Below are 26,074 nucleotides of genomic sequence, written 5' to 3'. Positions count from 1 at the left end.
TGAATTTTGAATTTCTGGACTCCAGAATTGTAAGATAATTAAATTTCTGTTGTTTTAAGCCACCAAATGTGTGGCAATTTGTTACAGCAGCTCTAGGAAATTAGCATGATGTGAACTGGCCAATCTGCACTGAAATGTGACTTTTTCCAGGTGCAGGGCTCAGGTGTAAGCACAAAGAAGAGAAAAGATGTGTTCATTCAGGGCTGGAGTTTTGCTAGATTGGTGTGAGGACAAGAGGCAAAGAAGTTATGGGCTATGGCAGAAGTGTTACTGAGATGATGAGTTTAGCTAAGGAGGGAAGAGGAGAGAGGAGAGGACAGTGGTGGGATGAGGAGACAGCAGAGGGTTCAATGGACCACCGGTCCACCACGTGCGACCAAGCAAAAAGCCTCAGAGTCCTACTCAGCCCCCTGCATTCAACTCATCAGTTGTTAGCTCTTTGATGTCTGTGGCATTCATCTCCTGATGAGCAGCCTTCCTGATCTCTCACTGGAGTTCATGCCACAATCTCCTACCCAACCTTCCTGCCTCTGTTCTTATCTTCTCCAAGCTCTTCCATATTGATGAGAGTTATCTTCCTAAGTTGAAAATTTAATCATCATGTTGTTGCCTAATCTAAAACTCTTCGGTGTCCCTCTCCCCTTGCCAAAAAAACCAAAAAACAATTTCTGCTAGCAGGTACTAAAAGGATAAAGCCCATAGTCCCAAACTGGCGTGGAAGGGCATTTAGATGACAATTCATTAGTTTCATCTCAAGCCCTAACCTTGCACTAGCAATTCAGAACTCCTTGTCATTCCCAGATTATAGCTCACTTTTCCTTACCCTGTCCCATTATTCATGCTCTGCCGAGACTGCTCTTTCTGTAGCCCTTGAGATTCAGTTAAAGATCAGCTTCTCTAATGTTACCCTAATAATAATTACTAATGTTTATTAAGTACTGGTATGTTAGACATCATGTTAATTGATTTTCCTAGGATGATCTCATTTGATTCACCCACCAAAGTGGGTAATATTATTATTCCCCTTTTCCAAGGAGGAAGAAACCGAGCCTTAGAGAGGTCATAGAGCAGAGTTGTAGATTCAGGATTTGAACCCAGGTCTCTCAGGCTCTAGAGTTGAACTTTCAACAGTCTATTACATTCTATTGAATGACCCTAAGTCCAGAAGCCCTTTGTGCATAGCCTGAAGGCATTGAGATCAGAATTATGAATGTTATAATAATTAATACTTAGCAACTTACTATGTGCCAGGGACTCTAATGATCATCTTTACAGCTTTGACATCTTTATTATTTGTTTTTCAGACAGAGAAACAAAGGTTAAAAGAGTTAAAGTTACACAGCAAGAGTAGAACAGGGGCTTACATTCCCTCTGTCTAATTTGAAAAGCCCCAGGCTTAATTTACCTTAATTTAGCCCAGGGTCTAGAACATCAAAGTGGGCCACAAATCTCAACGTGCAGCATGAATGAGAGTCATTATCACGCAGATGGTACTCAAAGCCATGGAACGGATGAGTCTAATGGTGCAGAGAAAGGACAGAAAAGGTTACAGGACAGAGTTTGGAGAGTGCATCATTTAGAGAAGCAGATCTTATTGGGGATGATCTTGTTCTCTAGGGGACATCAGAATCAGACAGTATCTGGAAACATTTTTGGTTATCACAACTGGTGGGGCCAGGGGTGCTGCCAACCATCCCAGAGAACACAGGGCAGCTGCCAACAACAAAGAATTATCTAGCTCAGAAATCATAAATCTCCTACAAGAGAAAATAGCAGAAAACCTCCTCAACATTGGCCTTGGTAATAATTTTTTTGGATATCACACCAACAGTTCATGCTACAAAACAAAAATAAATAAATGGAACTACATGAAACTAAAAACCTTCTTCACAGCAAAGGAAACAACCAACAAAATGAAAAGGCATAGGCTGGGCAACATAGTGAGACTCCATCTCTAAAAAAAAATTTTTTTAAAATCATCCAGACATAGTGGCATGCACCTGTAGTCCCAACTACTCAGGAGACCGAGGCAGAAGGATCACTTGAGCCCAGGAGTTTGGGGCTGCAGTGAGCTATTATCATGCCACTGCACTCCAGCCTGGGTGACAGAGTGAGACCCTGTCTCACGCAGAAAAAAGAAAGAAAGAAAAGGAAAACTACGAACTGAAAAAACAAACAAACAAAAAACTGCATTTCACATATCTGATAAGGAGTTAATATCTAAAATTTGTAAATAACTGTTAAAACTCAATAGCAGAAAAACAAAAAACCCAACTAAAAAATGGGCAAATAACCTGAACAGACATTTTTTCCAAAGACAACATAAAAATGGCCAACAGGTATATGAAAAGGTGTTCAACATCATTAATCATCAGGGAAATGCAAATTAAAACCACTATAAGATATTATCTCACATCCATAAGGATAGCTATTATCAAAAAGACAAGAGATAGCAAATGTTGGTGAGGGTCTGGAGAAAAGGAAACCCTGTATGCTGTTGATGGAAACATAGATTGGTATAGCCATGGTGGAAAATGGTATGGAGGTTCCTCAACTAAAAATAAACTATCATATGATACAGCAATCCAACTTCTGGGTATTTACCTAGAGGAGATAAACTCACTACCTCATAAAGACACCTGTGGACCCATGTTCATTGCAATATTATTAACAATAGCCAGGATATGGAAATGACCTAAATGTCCATGTTCATTTGGGAAAAGAAAATGTAGGAAATGTACAAATGGGGAAAGAATATGTATACGTGTGTGTGTGTGTGTGTGTGTGTCTGTGTGTGTAATGGAATATTATTCATCCTAGAACAGAAAGAGATCTTGCCATTCTCCACAACAAAGATGGACCTGGAAGACATTATGCTAAGTGAAGTAAGCCAGAAAGAGAAAGAAAAATATTGCATGATCTCTCTTATATGTGAAACAATTTTTTTAAAAAAGAGCTCAAATATGCAGAGATAGATAAGGGAGTGATTATCAAAGGGGGTAGAGAAGGAAAAAATAGGAAGATGTAAGTCAAAGGATACAAAATAACAGTTATGTAGGATGAACAAGTCTAGAGATCTAATATATAGCATGAGGATGAAAAATTGTATTACGGATTTTGGTTAAGTAGATTTTAGTTGCCCTTGTCACAAAAAAAGTAACTATGTGCAATGATGGATGTTAACCTACTTCACTGCAGTAACCATTTTACTATCTATATATATATCATTATGTATACTATCTATACATAACATTATGTTGTAAACCTCAAATATGGCCCAAATGCCAATAGTGCTTATGTAGGACCCTTCAGCTCTCCCGCTTTCTTTCTGTGTCTTGACAGAAAATCACAGAGTGCCTTGACCACTCTGTGACCCAGCCAAATGTGGGTTATTCCCAGCAGGCTTAATCCCAAACTGGGGCCTTGAACATTCCCAGACACTGACAAAGGTATCTAGATTGTTGCCTAAAACACTGAAAGAAACTGGCCCCATCCCTGAGCCAAAGTCCTTAAACCCTCATAAAAACTCCATATCCTGGACCCTTCACTGCATTTGTGCCTGGGCAGAACATCCCTTTTCTCTCGCTGTTTGGTGCAGGGATCACTGCAGCACCTCTGTAAGTAAGTTCCCCTAACAAATGCTTTGGACTGATCTCACTGGTGCTTAGTGCTCCTTTCTTTGGAATCCCAACCAGCCCCACTTCAGGATAGTGTGTTGCACTTTCTTGTGTGGGAACTCCCCTGCTGCCACTTTTTGGGGCAAAATACATAAAACCAGAAAGACATGAGAAGAGAATATTCTAGGAATCAGGGAGTGGTCAGCTCCCTCTGCGATACTGAGGAATGTGTGCAAGATGATGGAGTGTGCACGGACAACGCGGAGGCCATTGCAGAAACTGTCAAGACTCAAGAGCCATTTTGGTGGGGGTCGAGAAGTGAACAACAGCAGAGAAGTGGGGAAAACATGTGTAGGCACAACTGTCTTGAAATGCTTGGCTGTCGAGGTGGGGCAGAGAAATGAGGTAGTGGCTGGAGGAGATGTGGGGTCCTAGGACTTTGGGGTTTTTTAAAAAAATTATAGGTAGATAGTAGAGGTACTATCTTCCTGGCCAACTTGAACCCCTGACCAGCTTTCTCAACAGTGCCCTGGTTCCCTGGTTCTCTCTCCCCTTGGTGGATGCCTGTGCCCCCTATCTTCTACTATATTTGGAGTTTTCCAGTTCTGGGAAAACTGTACCATCTGTCTGCTTGGCTCCTGCCACCAGGCTCTTGAGAGTTGATGAAGAAAGTTACAAATCCAATCTGAAAGTCTCCTCTAGGAATATGTGTTTTCTAAACTGGGTCTCTGCTGCTACGCGATCCTTCCATCCATCTCTCATGGACTCCCTACCACATTCCTCCTGCACTTGCTCCATCTCCCCAGTCTTCAGCCCTGTCCTTTCCCTCTGCAGATCAGCTTGCCTCTGTCTACTTGAAAAACATTTGTTGACTGTGTTTCAGGTCAGTCACTAATCAACATGCCTATGTGTTTCTTAAGGTGCTCTTTGGGGCACTTGTGTCGATTCACATGAGATGCTTATAAAAGATGCAGGGTCCGCAGCCCCAGTTCCTCACCCTCTTAGGTGCACAGAATCAGATATCTGACTTGGGGCCCAGAGAGATGAATTACAAACAAGTATCCAGGAGATTCTGATGTTCATTACCAGTTGAAAACCATTGTTATAAATTCTTTAATTTTCTCAGTAATTCTATAAGGAAGATATTACTATTAAAGTCAGAATTATATGGAGGGCATCCTGTGTAATCCTATCTACTCTCACTTTCCTTCTTGTTCATCAAATTGTTGTATATTTTCACCAGTTTTGCTTGTTTTCCCCATGTCAAGAAAGACATCCTCCCTCCTGTGCCTGATCATGACTAAGTCCTGTTTAAACAGTTGCCTTTGATTCAACTCTTCTTCCCTCCTCTGATATTTTGATCAATTAATAGTAATTATGACTACCATTTATTGATCACTTAGTATGAACCAACTACTTACCATAATAGCCTTTTTATTATTTCATCTAATCTTCAAATATTTCTTCTATTCTTTTCTCTATTTGTCTGATATTCCCATTATACGTATGTTACATCTTTTGTAATTTTCCCGCAGTTCTTGGTTATTATGTTTGTTTGTCATTCTTTCTTCTCATTTTTGTCTTTGGTTCTCCCTAGAAACTCCTTCTTAAGTAGAGGTTATGCCTTGCAGCCCTCTCTGTTGTAATCCACTGTTGTTATACTAAGCCTTGTTGATGTGATGGTAACATATTGGGAAAGGGTAACGGTCTATCTTTTGATTAAATCTCAATATTTTATTGGGGCAGAATCTTTGTGTGTGGTCTTCAGAAAAGTTTCTTAGCCTTTTTTTACTTCCTTTATATGAGACAGGAAGGCTAGAAAGGGCTGGAGCTGGCTAATTGTTCTTTCTTCGGATCAGATAAGACTCTGGTTAAGTAGTTTCCTTGAGAGCAGACCTTGTTAGGGAGAAGGATCTGGCCAGATTTCAAAAAGGTTCTTTTTCCCTTCCCATGTCTCAAGCTGGAGGAGATTTCTCTGATTTTCACCGTGAGAACCTGAGGGGGCTCCTGGGGGTAAAATTCACAAAAGTGTGGGGGTCCCTTCAGGATTGGGCTCCCAGGAGTTTAACTCTCCAAGCAGTCTACACTCAGCCTGTAGCTAGTCATCAGTTACCCTTTAAGTCTTCCTACCAGTTACTGTTTACAGCAGCTCCTGAGAATCTGTGATTTTCAGTATTCACTTGTCTCTCCATTTCTTGGGGGGTGGAGGAGGAAGGAGGTGGCGAAGGTTTGCCTCATGACCTCAGTTCTCTGATGGAAGTAATTAGAGTTGTTGATTTTCAGTTTTTCAGCTTTTTTTCGTATGAGGACAGGAGTGATGATTTCTAAGCTCTTCACATGTCACAGTAGACATTAGAAGTTCTTATATAACTCTTCGACTTAGTATTACTCCAATTTTGACAGGCAAGGAAACAAACTCAGCAAGTTTAAATTAAGTGGCCAAGCTTATATAGTTAATGAGGGGTGGAGTGGCTATGTTGCCACTAAAATGGTAAAATTGGGATTCAGGTAAAATCCAATGCTAGGGCCCAGAAAGGCAGCCACATAAGTACAAGCTGTTTTGGAGGGGCCAGGGGGTGTGTGGCTGTGCATGTGATGCACATGTGTCTTCATATTGGTCCATGTGAAGAAGTCCTGGGGGTGTCAGCTGACTTTGGGGGGAAAATGGGCTGAGGGTGGGGGCCAGAATCCTTGTCAATACCATAAGTCAGTGTCATTTCATGATGAAAAAACAACTTGTTTCTTAGGCTGATTTCAAAAAAGCACACCCAATAAATTGGCAGCTATATATTAAATACCTATTATGTGCCAGGCCCTATTATAGTGCTGAACAGATGCAGTGCTGAACAAAGTAATACCCTTGTGGAGTTCACATTGCAGTAGGTGTAATAGCTAATAAGCAATCAAGCATATAACATGTCTGGGGCTGATAAGTCAGATGAATAAAATAAAGGAAGGCAAATGGGGTTTAGAATGATGAGGGTATTGCTTTATAAAATATGGTCAGAAATGGACTCTGATAAAAGTGACATTTGAGCAGAAACTGGGAAGAAGTGAGGGAGGGAGTTTTGTGGCTACCTGAGAGCATCCCAGGTAGAGGGATGAGGAAATAGAGTTTTTGAGGCATATATCCATGGCTAGGGAGACAGACCTGTTCACTCTGCAGATGACATAATGCTGTGAAGACAGTGATCAACCATGGCGGATAAAAGATGTCTAACATAGAAGAACCTTGGAATGCTAGAGAGATGAACCATGTTGAATAATTAATTTGTCAGGGCAAAAATCTAGGGTATTGAACTTTATTCCAAAGAGGTAATTTTATGAGAACAGGATTTGTAAGATCTGTTTAGTAACCACCTGGTAGAAGGATGGGAACTTACTTCCTCCAGCCAAACTTACTTCCTCCAGCCAACACCCAGTCCTCCTGAACACAAAGGACTATAGGACATAAGGTACCAGCTGGGGGCCAACTGGAGAGAAAGTCTGTGTCCAAGGGAAAAACCAAGACAAAGTAACTTGGCAAAGGTTATATACTCTCTAAAAGCAAGCTCTGAGTCAGACTCCTACTCAAACTCCTACTTGGTCAGGTGTGATAGAAAGTGATATAGCAGGCCAGGCGCGGTGGCTCACACCTGTAATCCCAGCACTTTGGGAGGCTGAGGTGGGCAGATCACCTGAGGTCAGGAGTTCGAAACCAGCTTGGCCAACATGGCGAAACCCCCATCTCTACTAAATATACAAAAGTTAGCCGGGTGTGATGGCGGGTGCCTGTAGTCCCAGCTACTCAGGAGGCTGAGGCAGGAGAATTGCTTGAACACGGGAGGTGGAAGTTGCAGTGAGCTGAGATCATGCCACTGCATTCCAGCATGGGTGACAGAGCAAGATGCCATCTCAAAAAAAAAAAAAAAAAAAAAGAAAGAAAATGATATAGCAATGTGTATCAAGAGCCTAAAAACTCTTTGATCCAGAAACATGGGACTGTATCTCATGGAAATGATCTAAAATATAGAAGTATAATGTCCAAAGGGGTAGGGATTTTTGTCTGTTATGTCACAGCTATATCCTCAGAGCCTAGAACATGCCTTACACACGACAGTGTCATTTACATACTCATAAATGAAATAAGAGGGTTTTCTTTATACAAATGTATACTGCTAAATTATTTATAGTATTAAAAAATTCTCTAAATATCCTACAATAGGATACTGTTTCAGTAAACTATGACCCATTTACTCTTTAGATTTTACCTGTTTTAAAAAACAAACACAAAGGCTTTAAGTGTTTGCAAAACCAGAACTAAGAGCTATCCCATAAAGTAGTTAGATCTGGAATGGAGGCTCATCACTCTCATTTTAAAGATGAGAGGATTGCAAGGCCACAGGAACTTACTGGCTTTTTAAAAAACTACTTAATAGATACATGAAAAAGTTCTTTTTTGCATAAAAGTTATGTATTGTCTATTAAACAAGTCTATCATGTATTTGAAAATGATTTCCAGACCTTTAGAAAATAGATGTGGAAACAATGCTAGTTCCATGCAAGAAAGCAGGAGACCAATTAACGTTTGCAAACAAGTGGGTAAGGCCAGCAATTCCAGCAGCAGATATCCATCAATTTGGAAAGCACTTATCACCTGGCCAGTGTGCCAGGCCTTGGTGAGGCCAGGGGAGTACAGGGGTGGCCACAGGAATACAGAGACAGACATGGCCCAGTTGTCTGCCTCTTTACAGAATCTTGTAGGGGAATGGGAATTTAACTCATCAGGGTAACACAGTGAGCGAAGAACTAGAACAAAGGGATGTGCCAGGTGTTTGAGATCTCAGAGAGGAGGCAGGGTGCACAGATTCCAAATGGGATGAAAGGAAAACGTGAATGTCAGGAAAGACAGAAGAGATGGCATTTCAAAGGCCTGGAAGAGACCTGGTGGATCTGTGAAACTGTAAACCTGGTATGACCCCTGGAATAACCCAGAAAGGATTTTAGGGGTTTAGCAGTAAATTTCTGTCTTGTCTCTCCCACACATCTCTCCCCAGAGCTGTAAGAGATGCAGAATAGAGAAAATGACACAGACCTTTGGTGGCTTAGTCTTTGTTCACTGCCACTTACTGGCTCTGTGCCATCGATCAATGCTCTGATTCCCTCAGTGTTAACTTTCCTGTGAATGGGAATAATAATAAGAGTGCCTACTTCATGGGTGTGTATGTGGGCAGGCAGTGGAATCTGAGTTGAAGAGGAGGTTAATACATTTATTTATGTGACTAATATTTACTCAGCTTTGATTATGTGTTCAGCATGGCACCCAGCACTGTGTGTGTTGTTGTGAAAGAAATAGATGTCTCTGCTCTCATGGAACTTCCAGCCAAGAGGAAGAAAGTTAAAGTATACGAAGCAACTAGAATAGTATCTAGTGTGGTTTCCGCTATCCATTCATACCTCCGGTGCGGAGCCTTTTGCCAAGGTATAATTTAAATTCCATTTTTGGTGAAGCTGCTATATGGAAGTAGTTCATAAAACCAGCAATTGAGAGCCCAGCCAACCACCCACATTGAACAGATTTTGTTTGCGCATCATGTATCCATAACATAAATTTTTCATTTTATTTTACAGCCATCCCAATCCTATTACAATAAAGATAGAATGAACTAGAGAAGCCTGTCTCTCTCCTCACCTGTGGAGTTGGAAAGATAGCTAGTAGTTACACCTTTGACAAGATTCAGATGTGCTCCTTAGTGGTCCACAAATGCCCAAATCTACAGAGGAATGGAGTTTATGATTCACTGTAAACAGAAATGTGGAAAATGCACCCTAGGCTGCTGGCTCAGAAGTAGGAGGCATTGATTGAGGGTCCCTTATGTCCAGGCACTGTGTTGGGCATTTTACATACATTATTTTATTTTGATCATTTTTATTTTGTAGATGAAGGGACTAAGTAAGTTTCAGATAAATTCAGCGACTTCTTGACTTAGCTAGTAGGGCAGAATTTGACTCCTAGTCTGATGATCTAATGATTCCAAAACCCAAAGTCTTTCCACATACTCGCTGTATATTTTAAATAGCAAAGCTAAGCTAGCTGCATGGTCCTTTCTGAGTAGTTAGAGCAGCCTGAAAATAGGAATACTTTCTACTGTGATGCTAACCTGTGTGCCCACCACTGACACTGTCAAAACCCAAACGGCTGCCTCCGGAAATAGAGCTCATATATACATATACATGTGTGCATACGTGCATGTGAGTATGTACTGAGAGAGAAACTTTAATTTGACCCTATAATTTCATTTATCATAAGCAAATACAGATGCATAAATCTTTGCTTTTATCATAAGCAAATACAGGTGCAAAGATTTATGTGTTACCGTGTTCACTGCAGTGTTTTATATAAAAGTAAAGAAAAGAAAATTAGAACCACCTTTCTTGCCAATAATAGAGGAATCTTTGAATAAATTACAATTCAACAGTATGATGGAGTATTACAAAGCCATTAAAAATCATGTGGAACATTTAATTTCATTGAAATATGTTCACAATATAATGTTCCCATAAAAATAAAACAGGATATAAAACCCTATATAGAGAATGGTTCCAATATTCTGTTCAAAAATTATATATAGGTGTGTGTGTGTATATATATATATATACACATAGGTGTGTGTGTGTATATATATATATACACATAGGTGTGTGTGTGTATATATATATATACACACATAGGTGTGTGTGTATATATATATATAACTACATTTATATATACAATTTTGTTTTCTATATAATATATAACCTGGAAGGAAATATACCCAAATGTTAATGATTATCTCTAGATTATAAAATGACATATTTTTATTTCTTTTTTATCTTTCTCTGTATTTATCCTTTTCTGTATTTTATAACACAAAACACAAGTGTGCTCTGTTGAGAGGAGTGATGCTTAAGTCTTAATAATGCCTCTGGTTCCCAGACTCAGGCTTTCTTGCTGGGAAGGAAAATGATTTTTCATCTTTTCTGGCAGCAGGCACTGGAGACCAGGGCTGCAGAAGTGTGAGGACCCAATGTCCATTCCAGGCACTCACAGTGCACATTGCTTCTTGTGCTTCTTACAAATGACTTTTCACATGGCAATTTTAAGCAAGAAAACTAAGTGTCAAGCAAGAGGTATTGACATCCCTTTTAAAATGTGTTGTTTGTGCATTATAGCTCTGCAGAGGCATTTTACACCAAGTGAGCTCCTCAAGGGAAGGGGAAGGCACAGAATGTCATTTATCCCCTGGTTCATTTCTTATTAAAAAAAAAAAACTTTTACTAGGCCCTTGTGAGGCTCTAGGTGCTTGTTAAAGAAGATATAGTAAAACATTAAAATATGGCAAATTTTAAAATAGAGGTGTGAGGCAAAAATAGAGGGGTCTTCACACACACTCTTCACTCCTTGTCCAGTTGAAATTTCAACGACTCTAAGAGATAGCTCAAAGGTTATTGTCTCTGTAAATGTCCTTTCTGTGCTCCCAAATCAGCACTCACTACCCACTTTCTGCAAATGATTGTTTTCTTATTTGCACAGATGCAGCAATTTTAGCATCTAGCAGGCTGCAATATGGTTCTTTCTAACAGGTCTCTTGACTCTATGTCACATATAGAAAATGGTAATATTTCCCTAGGGTAAACAGAGGAGGCCACCCTAATATCTAGGGAAATACACGTCTGGGTTCTCCTTCAACCTATCTGTGATCCACCAGTGTACATAAAATACTGAACTGGGAAGTTCTTCTGTAGACTTTGACCTCCTAATACCAGGGGCCATGATATGGTTTGGCTCTGTGTCCCCACCCAAATCTCATCTCAAATTTTAATCCCCATGTGTAGGGGAGGGACCTGGTGGGAGGTGATTGGATCATGGGGGCAGTTTTCTCCATGCTGTTCTCGTGATAAGTGAGTCAGGTCTCACGAGAGCTGATGGTTTTAAAGTGTGGCACTTTGTTGTCTTGCTCTCTCTCTCCAGCCACCTTACGAAGAAGGTGACTGCTCCCTCTTTGCCTTCTACCATGATTGTAAGTTTCCTGAGGCCTCCCCAGCTATGCAGAACTGTGAGTCAATTAAACCTCTTTGTTTATAAATTACCCAGTCTCAGATAGTATCTTTATAGCAGTGTGAAAACAGACTAATATACCATGTCTTATTTATTCATCTCCATATCCACAGAGCCTAGTATGTTGCATTTTGCATAGCTGGTCATTAGTGCATTCATTAATTCATGTCAGCAAATACTATATTTACTGAGTGTCCACTATGTAACACGCACAGTGCTAGTTGTTAGAAATACAACAGTGAATTAAATAGACATGATTTTGCCCTACAGTTTGGTGGAACAGAGTAATATTAAACAAATAATCCTACAAATAATTATAAATTTCAATAACTACTCTGAAGAAAAAGAACTGGGTACTATGAATGATATGGAAATACTTGAATGAACAAATGAATGAAAGAAAGAAAACACTGCATATTTTATATTTCAATATTCATTCACTGAAAGTTATACTATATAGAGAAAGAAAGGGAATATTGTGGGCTCTCTCAGAGTGGTATAAGAATCTCATAAGAAAATCAAAATCCTGTGTTCTGGCCACTATGCTCCTATGATACATCCTAAGACCTCATGAGTTTTCTGTGGTCCTATCTCATGGATGATTTATTCTTAACTTACTTAATGGCAACTGAAAGTTCTAGAGTATTTTTCTTGTTATTGTTGTTTGTTTCATGTGCTGCCATAAATCCAAATCTCCCATCTTGTACTCGTGCAATTGGTTATTTGGATCCAAGCAGGTGGTTTTCTGTGTTTCTCTCTTCCTCCATTAGCTTTCATCTTGCTAAATTTGATCTATCAATTTAACCTGCTCAAATCTTGTGATTCCCAGCCCTGATCTCATATGTCTGTTTCCCTTCACATCAGTGGCCATGACTTCCATGATGGAATGCCCATATTCCATTTTGTTGAGTGCAGGTTTTGTGTGTGTGTGTGTGTGGGGGGGGGTTGGGGGATCATCTTGGCAATACATATTAGAACCATAAAAAATGTCCATATCCTTTGCATTTGTGATTATACTTCTAGGAACCTGTCCTAGTGAACAATACCAAATGAGAAAAAGTTTTATGCAAGAAACTGTTTCTACTCCATTATTTATAATAGTGAACGGCAGTTTTAAAAATCCTAACATCTTATAAGGGGCCTGATTAAGCTTAGGTTAGTGTAATGAGAGCAGGTTTTCCTATGAACTCAAAGAGAATTCCTGAGAACAAGCTTGCAATAGCATTTTATTTTTAGAAAAGTGTGTCAAAAGCCCTTTTAGGTTCTAACGTGGCTCAGAACCCATTAAATGCCACTAAATATTTATTGTTAATGTAGAGATCACAAAAATAGTTTAAAAACAGGTGATTATGAATATAAAAGACTATTAAGAGATACTTGCTTGCATGGTATTGATCTGCTCTTCTCAGACAAATATCCTTTTGTTTTGAGACTTTTTTCCTTTGATTGGCAGAGTGTTACCTAAACTAGTTGATGCCTGAAGGACTTAAATTAAAAATAAAACAAGGCAATGAATAGTATTATAAATTAGCAGCTTAAATTTTAGTGCAAATACTGTGCTTAAAATTCTGTCCCTAAATATTCATGTGCCTACTCTGTCCTGTTCATAGTTGCTGCCAGGGATACTCTGAAGGGAGATAGATTAAAATCCTGCCCTGTAGAGCTTATAGTTCAGTGGAAGGTGACAGATAACACACAAGTTAATAAGTAAAATAGCATGGCAGGTGGCAATAACTGCAATGGAAAAACACTAAGTTGGGGAGAGAGAGAAAGAGCCTCGCTCAGGGATGGGAGGAGGAATGAAGTGCCTGATAAGACGATCAGGGCAGGGCTCCCTGGAAAGGGACCGCTGATCAGAGACCTGAAGGAGACAAGAAAGTGAGCTGGGCAGCTGGCTGGGCCACAGCATTCCAGGGAGCAGTTTTTGGTAATATAATTTTTAAGGATTGGTGGGTTACTTTTGTACAGGCAATTGAGTCCCTGAGTTCCATGCCACTTTCACCGAATCAGCTATCTCATCAAAGAGAGGCTCTGTGTTTTCTGATATCTAGTGTGTGCCAATGCTGTTGTGCTGGAACCCGCTGTTGGGGCCACAGCAGGTAGCCCCACCCCTTTCTCCTCGGCCTTCTTTGGAGAGGTGAGAGCTGTAATTCTTACTTTCCCTGGTACTAGGAAGCCCACTCCCGTGCCACTAAGTCTAAGGAGGTGCAAAGACAGCATTAAAATTTGCTTTTGTTGTGTTTGTATTTTGTGAGTCTGTGTTCTCTGTATAAGGATTCACTCATAAAGAAGCAAAGTAACCCCTCTCAAAGTCACTTTTAGAGCCACAAATGTAATCTTTAACCAAATTCAAAGAATATTTAGGGGAGGCTGGCAAGATGGCTGAATAGGAACAGCTCTGGTCTACAGCTCCCAGTGAGATTGATACAGAAGGCAGGTGATTTCTGCATTTCCAACTGAGGTACCCGGTTCATCTCATTGGGACTGGTTGGACAGTGGGTGCAGCCCACAGAGAGCAAGCCAAAGCAGGATGGAGTGTCACCTCACCCAGGAAGAGCAAGGGGTCAGGGAAATTTCTCCCCTACACAAGGGGAGCCGTGAGGGACTGAGCCTGAGGAACTCCGGCACAGATACTGCACTTGTCCCACGGTTTTCACAACCCACAAACCAGGAGACTTCCTCTGGTGCCTACCCAACCAGGGCCCTGGGTTTCAAGCACAAAACTGGGTGGCCATTTGGGCAGATACTGAACTAGCTGCAGGAGTTCTTTTCTTCCATACCCCAGTGGTGCCTGGAACAGCAGCGAGACAGAACCGTTCACTCCCCTGGAAAGGGGTGCTGAAGCCAGGGAGCCAAGTGGTCTGGCTCGGCAGGTCCCACCCCCACGGAGCCCAGCAAACTAAGATCCACTGGCTTGAAATTCTCGCTGCCAGCACAGCAGCAGTCTGAGATGGACCTGGGACGCTCGAGCTTGGTGTAGGAAGGGGCGTCCGCCATTGCTGAGGCTTGAGTAGGCAGTTTTATGGTCACAGTGTAAACAAAGCCACTGGGAAGTTCAAACTGGGTGGGGCCCACTGCAGCTGAGCAAGGCTGCTGTGGCCAGACTGCCAGATTTCTCTTCTCTGGGCAGGACATCTCTGAAAAAAAGGCAGCAGCCCCAGTCAGGGACTTACAGATAAAAACCCCATCTTCCTGGGACAGAGCACCTGGGGAAAGGGGTAGCTATGGGTGCAGCTTCAGCAGACTTAAACGGCCCTGCCTGATGGCTCTGAAGAGAGCAGTGGACCTCCCAGCATAGCATTCAAGTTCTGCTAAGGGTCAGACTGCCTCCTCAAGTGGGTCCCTGACCCCCGTGTATTCTGACTGGGAGACACCTCCCAGTAGGAACCAACAGACATCTCATACAGGAGAGCTCTGGCTGGCATCTGGCAGGTGCCCCTCTAGGATGAAGCTTCCAGAGGAAAGATCAGGCAACAATCTTTGTGTTTTGCAGTCTCCACTGGTGATACCCAGGCAAACAGGGTCAGGAGTGGACCTCCAGCAAACTCCAGCAGACTGGCAGCACAGGGGCCTGACTGTCAGAAGGAAAACTAACAAACAGAAAGGAATAGCACGTCCACTCAAAGACCCCATCAGAAGGTCACCTACATCAAAGACCAAAGGTAGACAAATCCATAAAGATGGGGATAAACCAGCAAAAAAAGTTTGAAAATTCCAAAAACCAGAATGCCGCTTAACCTACAAAGGATCGCAACTCCTCACCAGCAAGGGAACAAAACTGGACAGAGAATAAGTTTGATGAACTGACAGAAGTAGGCTTCAGAAGGTGGGTAATAACAAACTCCTCTGAGCTAAAGGAGCATCTTCTAACCCAATGCAGGGAAGCTAAGAACCTTGAAAAAAGGGTAGAGGAATTGCTAACTAGAATAACCAGTTTAGAAAAGAACATAAATGACCTGATGGAGCTGAAAAACACAGTACGAGAACTTCTTGAAGCATTCACAAGTTTCAATAGCCAAATTGATCAAGTGGAAGAAAGGATATCCGTGATTAAAGATCAACTTAATGAAATAAAGAGAGCAGACAAGATTAGAGAAAAAAAGAATAAAAAGGAACAAACAAAGCCTCCAAGAAATATGGGACTATGTGAGAAGACCAAATCTATGTTTGACTGGTGTACCTGAAAGTGACGGGGAGAATGGAACCAAGTTGGAAAACACTCTTCAGGATATTATCCAGGAGAACTTCCCCAACCTAGCAAGACAGGCCAACATTCAAATTCAGGAAATACAGAGAACACCACAAAGATACTCCTCGAGAAGAGCAACCCCAAGACACATTAATTGTCAGATTCACCAAGGTTAAAATGAAGGAAAAAATGTTAAGGGCAGCCAGAGAGAAAGGTCAGGTTACCCACAAAGGGAAGCCCATCAGACTAATAGCAGATCTCTCTGCAGAAACCCTATAAGCCAGAAGAGAGTGGGGGCCAATATTTAACATTCTTAAAGAAAAGAATTTTCAACCCAGAATTTCATATCCAGCCAAACTAAGCTTCATAAGTGAAGGAGAAATAAAATCCTTTACAGACAAGCAAATGCTGAGAGATTTTGTCACCACCAGGCCTGCCTTACAAGAGCTCCTGAAAGAAGCACTAAACATGGAAAGGAACAACTGGTATCAGCCACCGCAAAAATATACCAAATGGTAAAGAACATCGACACTATGAAGAAACTGCATCAACTAATGGGAAAAACAACCAGCTAGCATCATAATGACAGGATCAAATTCACACATAATAATATTAAACTTAAATGTAAATGGGCTAAATGCCCCAATTAAAAGACACAGACTGACAAATTGGACAAAGGGTCAAGACCCATCAGTGTGCTGTATTCAGGAGACCCATCTAACATGCAAAGACACACATAGGCTCAAAATAAAGGGATGGAGGAATATTTACCAAACAAATGGAAAGCAAAAAAAAAAAAAAAAAAAAAAAGCAGGAGTTGCAATCCTAATCTCTGATAAAACAGACTTTAAACCAACAAAGATCAAAAGAGACAAAGAAGGGCATTACAGAATGGTAAAGGGATCAATGCAGCAAGAAGAGCTAACTATCCTAAATATATGTGCACCCAATACAGGAGCACCCAGATTCATAAAGCAAGTTCTTAGAGACCTACAAAGAGACTTAGACTCCCACACAGTAATAGTGGGAGACTTTAACACCTCACTGGCAATAGTAGACAGATCAATGAGATAGAAAATTAACAAGGATATTCAGGACTTGAACTCAGCTCTGAACCAAGCAGACCTAATAGACATCTACAGAACTCTCCACCCCAAATCAACAGAATATGCATTCTTCTCAGCACCTCATCACACTTACTCTAAAATTGACCACATAATTGGAAGTAAAACACTCCTCAGCAAATGCAAAATAATAGAAATCATAACAAACTGTCTCTCAGACCACAGTGCAATCAAACTAGAACTCAGGATTAGGAAACTCACTCAAAACTGCACAACTACATGGAAATTGAACAACCTGCTCCTGAATGACTACTGGGTAAATAACGAAATGAAGGCAGAAATAAAGATGTTCTTTGAAACCAATGAGAACGAAGACACAACATACCAGAATCACTGGGACACATTTAAAGCAGTGTGTAGAGGGAAATTTATAGCACTAAATGCCCACAAGAGAAAGCAGGAAAGATCTAAAATTGACACCCTAACATCAAAATGAAAAGAACTAGAGAAGCAACAGCAAACAAATTCAAAAGCTAGCAGAAGACAAGAAATAACTAAGATCAGAGCAGAACTGAAGGAGATAGAGACATGAAAAACCCTTCAAAAAAATCAATGAATCCAGGAGCTGTTTTTTTGAAAATATCAACAAAATAGACAGACTGCTAGCCAGACTAATAAAGAGAGTAGAATCAATAGATGCAATAAAAAATGATATAGGGGATATCACTACTGATCCCACAGAAATACAAACTACCATCAGAGAACACTATAAACACCTCTACACAAATAAGCTAGAAAATCTAGAAGAAATGGATAAATTCCTGGACACATAAACCCTCCCAAGTCTAAACCATGAAGAAGCTGAATCCCTGAATAAACCAATAACAAGTTCTGAAATTGAAGCAGTAATTAATAGCCTATCAACCAAAAAATGTTCAGGACCAGACGGATTCACAGCTGAATTCTACCAGAGGTACAAAGAGGAGCTGGTACCATTCCTTCTGAAATTATTCCCAACAATAGAAAAAGAAGGAATCCTCCCTAATTCATTTATGAGGCCAGCATCATCCTGATACCAAAACCTCACAGAGACAGAACAAAAATAAGAAAATTTCAGGCCAGTATCTCTGATGAACATTGATATGAAAATCCTCAATAAAATACTGGTAAACCAAATCCAGCAGCACATCAAAAAGCTTATCCACCACGATCAAGTCAGCTTCATCCCTGGGATGCAAGGCTGGTTCAACATATGCAAATCAATAAACGTAATCCATCACATAAACAGAACCAATGACAAAAAACACAAGATTATCTCAATAGATACAGAAAAGGCCTTCAATAAAATTCAACACCCCTTCATGCTAAAAACTCTCAATAAACTAGGTATTAATGGAACGTATCTCAAAATAATAAGAGCTATTTATGACAAACCCACAGCCAATATCATACTGAATGGGCAAAAACTGGAAGCATTCCCTTTGAAAACCGGCACAGGACAAGGATGCTTTCTCTCTCCACTCCTATTCAACATAGTGTTGGAAGTTCTGGCCAGGGCAATCGGACAAGAGAAAGAAATAAAGGGTATTCAAATAGGAAGAGAGGAAGTCAAATTGTCTCTATTTGTAGATGACATGATTGTATACTTAGAAAACCACTCAGCCCAAAATCTCCTTAAGCTGATAAGCAACTTCAGCAAAGTCTCAGGATACAAAATCTATGTGCAAAAATCACAAGCATTCCTATACGCCAATAACAGACAAACAGAGAGCCAAATCATGAGTGAACTCCCATTCACAATTACTAGTAAGAGAATAAAATACCTAGGAATACAACTTAAAAGGGATGTGAAGGACGTCTTCAAGGAGAACTACAAACCACTGCTCAAGGACAAAAGAGAGGACACAAACAAATGGAAAAACATTCCATGCTCATGGATAGGAAGAATCAATATCATGAAAATGGCCATACTGCCCAAAGTAATTTATAGATTCAATGCTATCCCCATCAAGCTACCACTGACTTTGCTCACAGAATTGGAAAAACTACTTTAAACTTCATACGGAGCCAAAAAAGAGACTGCAATAGCCAAGACAATCCTAGGCAAGAAGAACAAAGCTGGAGGCATCATACTACCTGAGTTCAAACTATACTACAAGGCTACAGTAACCAAAACAGCATGATACTGGTACCAAAACAGATATATAGACTAATGGAACAGAACAGAGGCTTCAGAAATAATACCACACATCTACAACCATCTGATCTTTGACAAACCTGACACAAATAAGCAATGGGAAAAGATTCCCTATTTAATAAATGTTGTTGGGAAAAATGGCTAGCCATATGCAGAAAACTGAAACTGGACCTCTTCCTTACACCTTATACAAAAATCAGCTCAAGGTGGATCAGAAACTTAAATGTAAGACCTAGGACCATGAAAATCCTAGAAGAAAACCTGAGCAATACCATTCAGGACATAGGCATGGGCAAAGACTTCATGTCTAAAACACCAAAGCAAAGGTAACAAAAGCCAAAATTGACAAATGGGATCTAATTAAACTAAAGAGCTTCTGCACAGCAAAAGAAACTACCATCAGAATGAACAGGCAACCTACAGAATGGGAGAAAATTTTTGCACTCTATCCATCTGACAAAGAGCTTATATCCAGAATCTACAAAGAACTTAAGTTTACAGGAAAAAAACAAACAACCCCATCAAAAAGTGGGCAAAGGATATTAACAGACACTTCTCAAAAGAAGACATTTATGCAGCCAACAGACATATGAAAAAAATGCTTATCATCACTGGTCATTAGAGAAAGGCAAATCAAAACCACAATGAGATACCATCTCACGCCAGTTAGAATGGTGATCACTAAAAAGTCAGGAAACAACAGATGCTGGAGAGGATGTAGAGAAATAGGAACACTTTTACACTGTTGGTGGGAGTGTAAATTAGTTCAACCATTGTGGAAGACAGTGTGGTGATTCCTCAAAGATCTAGATCTAGAAATACCATTTGATCCAGCGATCCCATTACTGGGTATACATCCAAAGGATTATAAATCATTCTACTATAAGGACACATACACACATATATTTACTGCGGCACTATTCACAATAGCAAAAACTTGGAACCAACCCAAATGTCCATCAATAATAGACTGGATAAAGAAAATGTGGCACATATACACCATGGAATACTATGCAGCCATAAAAAAGGATGAGTTCATGTCCTTTGCAGGAACATGGGTGAAGCTGGAAACCATCATTCTCAGCAAACTATCACAAGAACAGAAAACCAAACACCGCATGTTCGCACTCATAAGTGGGAGTTGAACAATGAGAACACGTGGACATAGGGAGGGGAACATCACATACCAGGGTCTGTCGGGGGGTCAGGGGCTAGGGGAGAGATAACATTAGGAGAAATACCTAATGTAGGTGACGGGTTTATGAGTGCAGCAAACCACCATGGCACATGTATACCTATGTAGCAAAACTGCACATTCTGCACACGTACCCCAGAACTTAAAAAAAAAAAAAAAAGAATACTCAGAGTGACTATAGTTAACAACAATGTATTGTGTATTTCAAAGTAGCAAGAAGAGAGTATTTGAATTGTTCCTAACACATAGAAATGATAAATATTCAAAGTGACGGGATACCTGAAATATTTGACTTGATCATTACACATTCTATATATATAACAATATCACACGTATCCAACAAATATGTTAAATATTATGTATCAATGAATGAGTATTAGAATTTTGTGGTTGTTGTTAAGCCCTCAAAGTCATCATATTTGAAGTGAAGGTGTTAAACAGAAGTCTTTATCTATTTGTTAAATCACTATATATATATTTAATTACAATGGCATTTGTTCTTTCTGATTGTTGGCTTATGTTTCAATGGGTGACTTGTTGACTTGCAGCAACAGAGGTCAGTTTATGGGATAATGACAAGGAGGACTCCTTAGGCTTCATGAGGACTATCTCTGTTTTCCTCACCACCCTATCCCCAATACCTAACTCAGTGCCTAGCACCTAGCAGGCACTCAACAAATGCTGCTGAATAAATCAAGGACTCCAAGGATAACAGCTTTAGTACAGAGAGAAAATACTATCATGATAGATTTGGAAGGGACAGCATGGGGGCCACATATCATAGGAGCAGGTGAAGTAAGATGAGGGGCATGGGCTATGATTCCTTTCCCCAAATCTCTGAGACAATTGGAACCCAAGCGGAGTGTGCATTTTGATGGCACAAGGGTAGGGCAGGGCAGGGGTGAGGAGATAACGTTTGAGAAATAAGAAACTGGCACAGTGTTTGGACCCTTGAGATGCTGGACTGTCTTGGTCAACTTACTGAACTCCTTGGGGACTCAGTTTCATCATCTGAAAAATGAAGATAACAATACTGACCACACAAGGTTGCTACAAGAATTAAGGAAAAAAAAAAGGCTAATGCATATAAAGCACCTGGCACAGAGACTGTCATAAAAGTCACAGTGGGCCCTTATTTTTTCATTTAACAGGTATACACTGAGAGATGGCATACACAGTGATCACAGGCAGGTACCCAGAGACAGACTGCCTGGGTTTGAACCCCAGCTTTATCACTTAGAGCTGGGCATCTTAGGAAAGTTACTTAGTTGTTCTTTGCCGCAAGTTTCTCTTCTGTGGAAAATAGGATAATAATGCTTACCTCATCATGTCACTCTGAAGATAAACTCAGTTAACAAATGTAAACCACTCAGAACAGTATCTGGCACACAAGCACTATTTAAGTGTTAGCTATTGTCGTTATCATATGCTAGGCATTTTCATATTCTCATCCCACTTTGATCCCTCTAGGGCTGGTGGAAACAATGAGAGAATAGATAGGAACAGACAGATGTGTTGACGTGATGATGGACGACATCCCGTTAGAGGGCTGGTCTATGTCTCATTAGAATAACGGGTCCCAAATCTGAGCATACATCAGAGTCACCCTGAAGGCTTGTTAAAACACAGGTTGTGAGGGCCCTACCCTCAGAGTTTCTGATTCAGTAAGTCTGGATGGGCTTGAGATTTTGCATTTCTAACAAGTTCCCAGGTGTTGCTGATGCTGCTGGTCCTGAGACTGCATTCTGAGAACCACTGCTGTGTAACAAGAGAGGATGTCTGAAGCTCCAAGAGGAGGAAGAAGAGAGGATGCATACAGAGATAGGAGTTCAACAACAGTTCCAAATAGGACTGAGGTATGGACACTAGCAGAAAGAGTCAAATGTTCATCCACTCATTCAGCAAATATTTATGCGCTGCCCACTATGAGCAGGGCCCTGTATTCACCAATCAGTTGCAAGAAGAAGGATTAAGCTAAGCAGAAACAACTGTGAGTCAGAGAAGACCATCAACTTACTGAATTTAGCCAGAACAGTGCTGCTATGGTTTGAATGTGTCCCCCAAAGTTTATGTGTTGGAAACTTAATCCCCAATGCAACAGTGTTGAGAGGTAGGGCCTAATAAGAGGTGATGAAGTCGTGATGGCTCTACCTTTGTGAATGGATTGTGGTTATCATGGGAGTGGATTTGTTATAAAGGTGAGTTTGGACCCCTCTTGCTCTCACCTTCTCTTACTTTTCTGCCTTTCCCCATGGGATAATGCAGCAAGAAAAACCTTATAAGATGCAGGTACCTTGATATGAGACTTCCCAGTCTCATGTCAAGTAAGTGAAATAAACTTCTATTGTTTATACATTATCTAGTGTCAGGTGTTTTGTTATAGAAACACAAAATGGACTAAAACAAGCAATAAGCAAGCTTAGGCAAGTGATTTAATCTCTCTAGTTTCAATTTCCTGGTCCAAAAATGGGGCTAATAGTTCCTACATACTAGGGTTGTTTTGAGAATTAAACAAAGATAAACTAAACAAAGACAGGATAAACTAAGATAAAGTAAAGCACTTAGCATAGTGTCTGGCATATGGTATGTACCCAACAAATATTGGCTGTTGCTAGTATTATTATTGGGTCACCCTTTCAGATACATGCCAAGAGGTTCTTTGCCATAGAAGGACATTACGGTGAGCGTGGAATTAAGTCGCACCAGGCCCAAAACCTAGAATCCCAGAGAGCAGAAAAATACTTTAAATCACAGGATTAAAAATTACAACCTGGCCACAAGGATTAAAAGATGTCTTTGGATAAGGGAGGTATTTGGGTCAGGGTCCTCCACGGAGCCCACAGATTGCACCAGAGTCTCCAGCAGCCAGCTATGGGTATAAGTATTCTCTGAGTTTTTTTCTTCTTAATTTGCAAATGCCAGAAAAAAATGAATTCCAGAACAATGGAAATCTGAGATGAGAAGTAATTACAGCAAATTTGGCCAGGCCTCCTCCTAGGATCACTCCAGTCCTTCTGGGATGTGTTCTGACAACTTGCCGGCTCTTTTCTAAACCTCTGAAAGGGGATGACGTTCCTACCACTTCCCTTGGAAGAATATTCCACAGTGAAATATGACTCACTGTCGGGGTCCTTGTCTGTGCGATTCCCTTTCTTTTCTTGACCCACTTTTGTCTTAGTGTGCCCTTTCATGCAAAGTCAAATGAAGCTTCCCCTTGAGGAGGTTGTTCTGTGAGGACTGACATTTAAAGACCATTGCCACCTCTTAAACTCGGCCCTGTTCATTTGGCCAAGAAAAGCATGTTTAATTCTTTTAATCTTCCCTCATAAATCAATCTCTACATTCCCTTAATAGTCCTTCTCCTGTGCTTTGAACTCCCTCCAGCCTGGCGGTCCCGAGCTCTTGTTCCGTTTACACTTGAGAATTAACCAGTCAATCACGAAATGCCTGTGCAGGCAAAACAGCCAGGCCTAGCCAGGGCTCCAAGTGCTCTCCCCACGCTTGGCTGCTGAAGGACACTGTGGGCCCAGAGAAGAGCCCCGTGATCTGCTGAGACAAAACAAGGCCTGCCTCGTGGCCAACCTTGCTCAGATAGGTGTGCGGCATTTGCTGCTTGCTCAAGGATGACCCTTTCAAATGGACCTGCCCCAGTTGGCCAACGGTCAAGGGACTGCATGGGAAGCCACCTCAGACACTTGTACCTCTCCAGCCTCTACCTCCTAGGGCAGGGAGGGCCACTGAATAAGCCCAGGCAGGGTCTTACCTGGAAGGTCCCAGCATGGTCTTCTTCCTTATCACCCTCTCTGTTCTCTTTGAGGGCAATTAATGTGAATCCTCTGAAGTAGGAGGGAGGAGCAGCTGAAAGTGTTACTGCAGAGAGAGAAAAAAGCAGGTTTTAAGTATAAGAATCAATTATTGTCCATTTGTCAAATGGGATAGACCTGAGTTCTCCATCAATATCCCAGACCTGTGAGTTACAGAGGCCGTGGACAGTGGTGAGGCCTTCATCCATTGAGGTGAGAACTCTTACCCTCTTCACCCAGCTCCCTCTTACATTTCAGAACCTGTTAAATATCTGAGCTGCTATCTTACTTGGGGATTCTTGACCCAACCAGGGGTGTGGTGAGCTCTCTCCCAGTAACCACAATTTGATAAAGATAGTCCCTGGTCAGAAACTCAATCTTGACAATTGTCTAACATTACACTTCCATTAGACTGGCCCAAGAGAAAACTAGTTCTTCACAGCACAAAATCCTGTAGGATGACCTTTGTGGCAGAGGCTGCTGTGTGTTCTTCAAAACATATTTCATTTTTCTTGTGGAAACAGCTACACCACATTTCCCAGCCTCCTTTGCAGTTAAGTCAGCTTTATAACCAAGTTCTGCCAGTGGAAGTCATGGACAGACATGATATACAGTAGCCCCCTGCAGATAAGGCCAAGACACATGCCAAGACCCCAAATGGATGCCTGAAATAATGGATAGTACCAAACCCTATGCTTACTATGGTTTTCCTTTACATACATACATACATACATACATACATACATACATACATATGATAAAGTTTAATTTATAAATTAGGCACAGAAGGAAATCAACAATAACTAATAAGACACAATCATTATAACAATACTCAAAACAGCATGCAATTTAAAACTTATGAATTGTTTATTTTTGGAATTTTCCAGTTAATAGTTTTGGACCACAGTTTACTGCAGGTAACTGAAACCACAGAAAGCAAAACCTCGGATAAGGGAGTACTGCTATACTCTACTTCCAAGCCTGACCTGTACAAGCTTTCCACATGACCCTGCACTCTCACTCTCTTGCCTTTGCCTGCTTAATGCAGGGTCCAGCAGAAGACTCTGATGTCCCAGGAGCAGGGCTGTGGAACCACAAGAGGGAAGGAAACTGGGGATTTTAAACAACCCCACGGAAAATCACCTACTGACCAGAAACATCCATACTGTACTTTGCATGAGCTGGAAATAAACTTATGTTGTGGAGGGCCACCTGTTACAGCAGCTGGAATTATAAGTCTGTTATACTCTTCATTCCTACATCTACCCAGGAAATGATTTTTCCGTTAAAATCTAGCTTGGCCGGGCACGGTGGCTCATGCCTGTAATCCCAGCACTTTAGGAGGCCGAGGCGGGCGGATCACAAGGTCAAGAGTTCGAGACCATCCTGGCTAACACGGTGAAACCCCGTCTCTACTAAAAATACAAAAAATTAGCCAGGCGTGGTGGTAGGCACCTGTAGTCCCAGCTACTTGGGAGGCTGAGACAGGAGAATGGTGTGAACCCGGGAGGTGGAGCTTGCAGTAAGCCGCGATTGTGCCATTGCACTCCAGCCTGGGCGACAGAGTGAGACTCCATTTCAAAAAACAAAAACAAAAGCAACAAAAAAAATCTAGCTCAAGGATCTTCTCAACATGGCAATCGTGGTCCTCCCTCCCATTGGACCCCCAGTCTCCTGAGAGGGAAATCTTTTATTGCAGTATTTTTTTGTACTGAATTGCAATTCTTTGTTGATTTGCCTTCTCCACTGGACTGTGCTAATACAGGAGAGGGGCTGGGTTTTCATTCTCTTTTTATCCCCAGAACCTAGCACAGAGCCTGGCATCTAATAGATGTTCAATTCAAGTTTCTTTAAATTGATGTAAATTGAGATTTAAATTACTTTACTGCCTGCATAAAAGTGCTAAGATCCTGGACATTAGATATGGAGTTA

The 26,074-nt window shown here is 41.0% G+C and overlaps 1 protein-coding gene across 1 annotated transcript in view; it reads right to left on the bottom strand.

The window, feature by feature from the left end:
• The window catches only part of SPON1 (spondin 1), a 302,639-nt gene that overhangs the window by 258,015 nt on the left and 18,550 nt on the right, over positions 1–26,074 (bottom strand). The window contains exon 2 of the mRNA XM_508295.7: positions 24,103–24,209. Coding sequence (XP_508295.3) covers positions 24,103–24,209 — 107 coding nt within the window. The remainder of the gene's footprint in view (positions 1–24,102; positions 24,210–26,074) is intronic.

This window comes from Pan troglodytes, chromosome 9 (assembly GCF_028858775.2).
Source record: "Pan troglodytes isolate AG18354 chromosome 9, NHGRI_mPanTro3-v2.0_pri, whole genome shotgun sequence".
Classification (NCBI taxonomy): Eukaryota; Metazoa; Chordata; class Mammalia; order Primates; family Hominidae; genus Pan; species Pan troglodytes.
The sequence above is the reverse complement of the archived record's forward strand: the minus strand, read 5'-3'. Positions and strand labels throughout refer to the sequence as shown.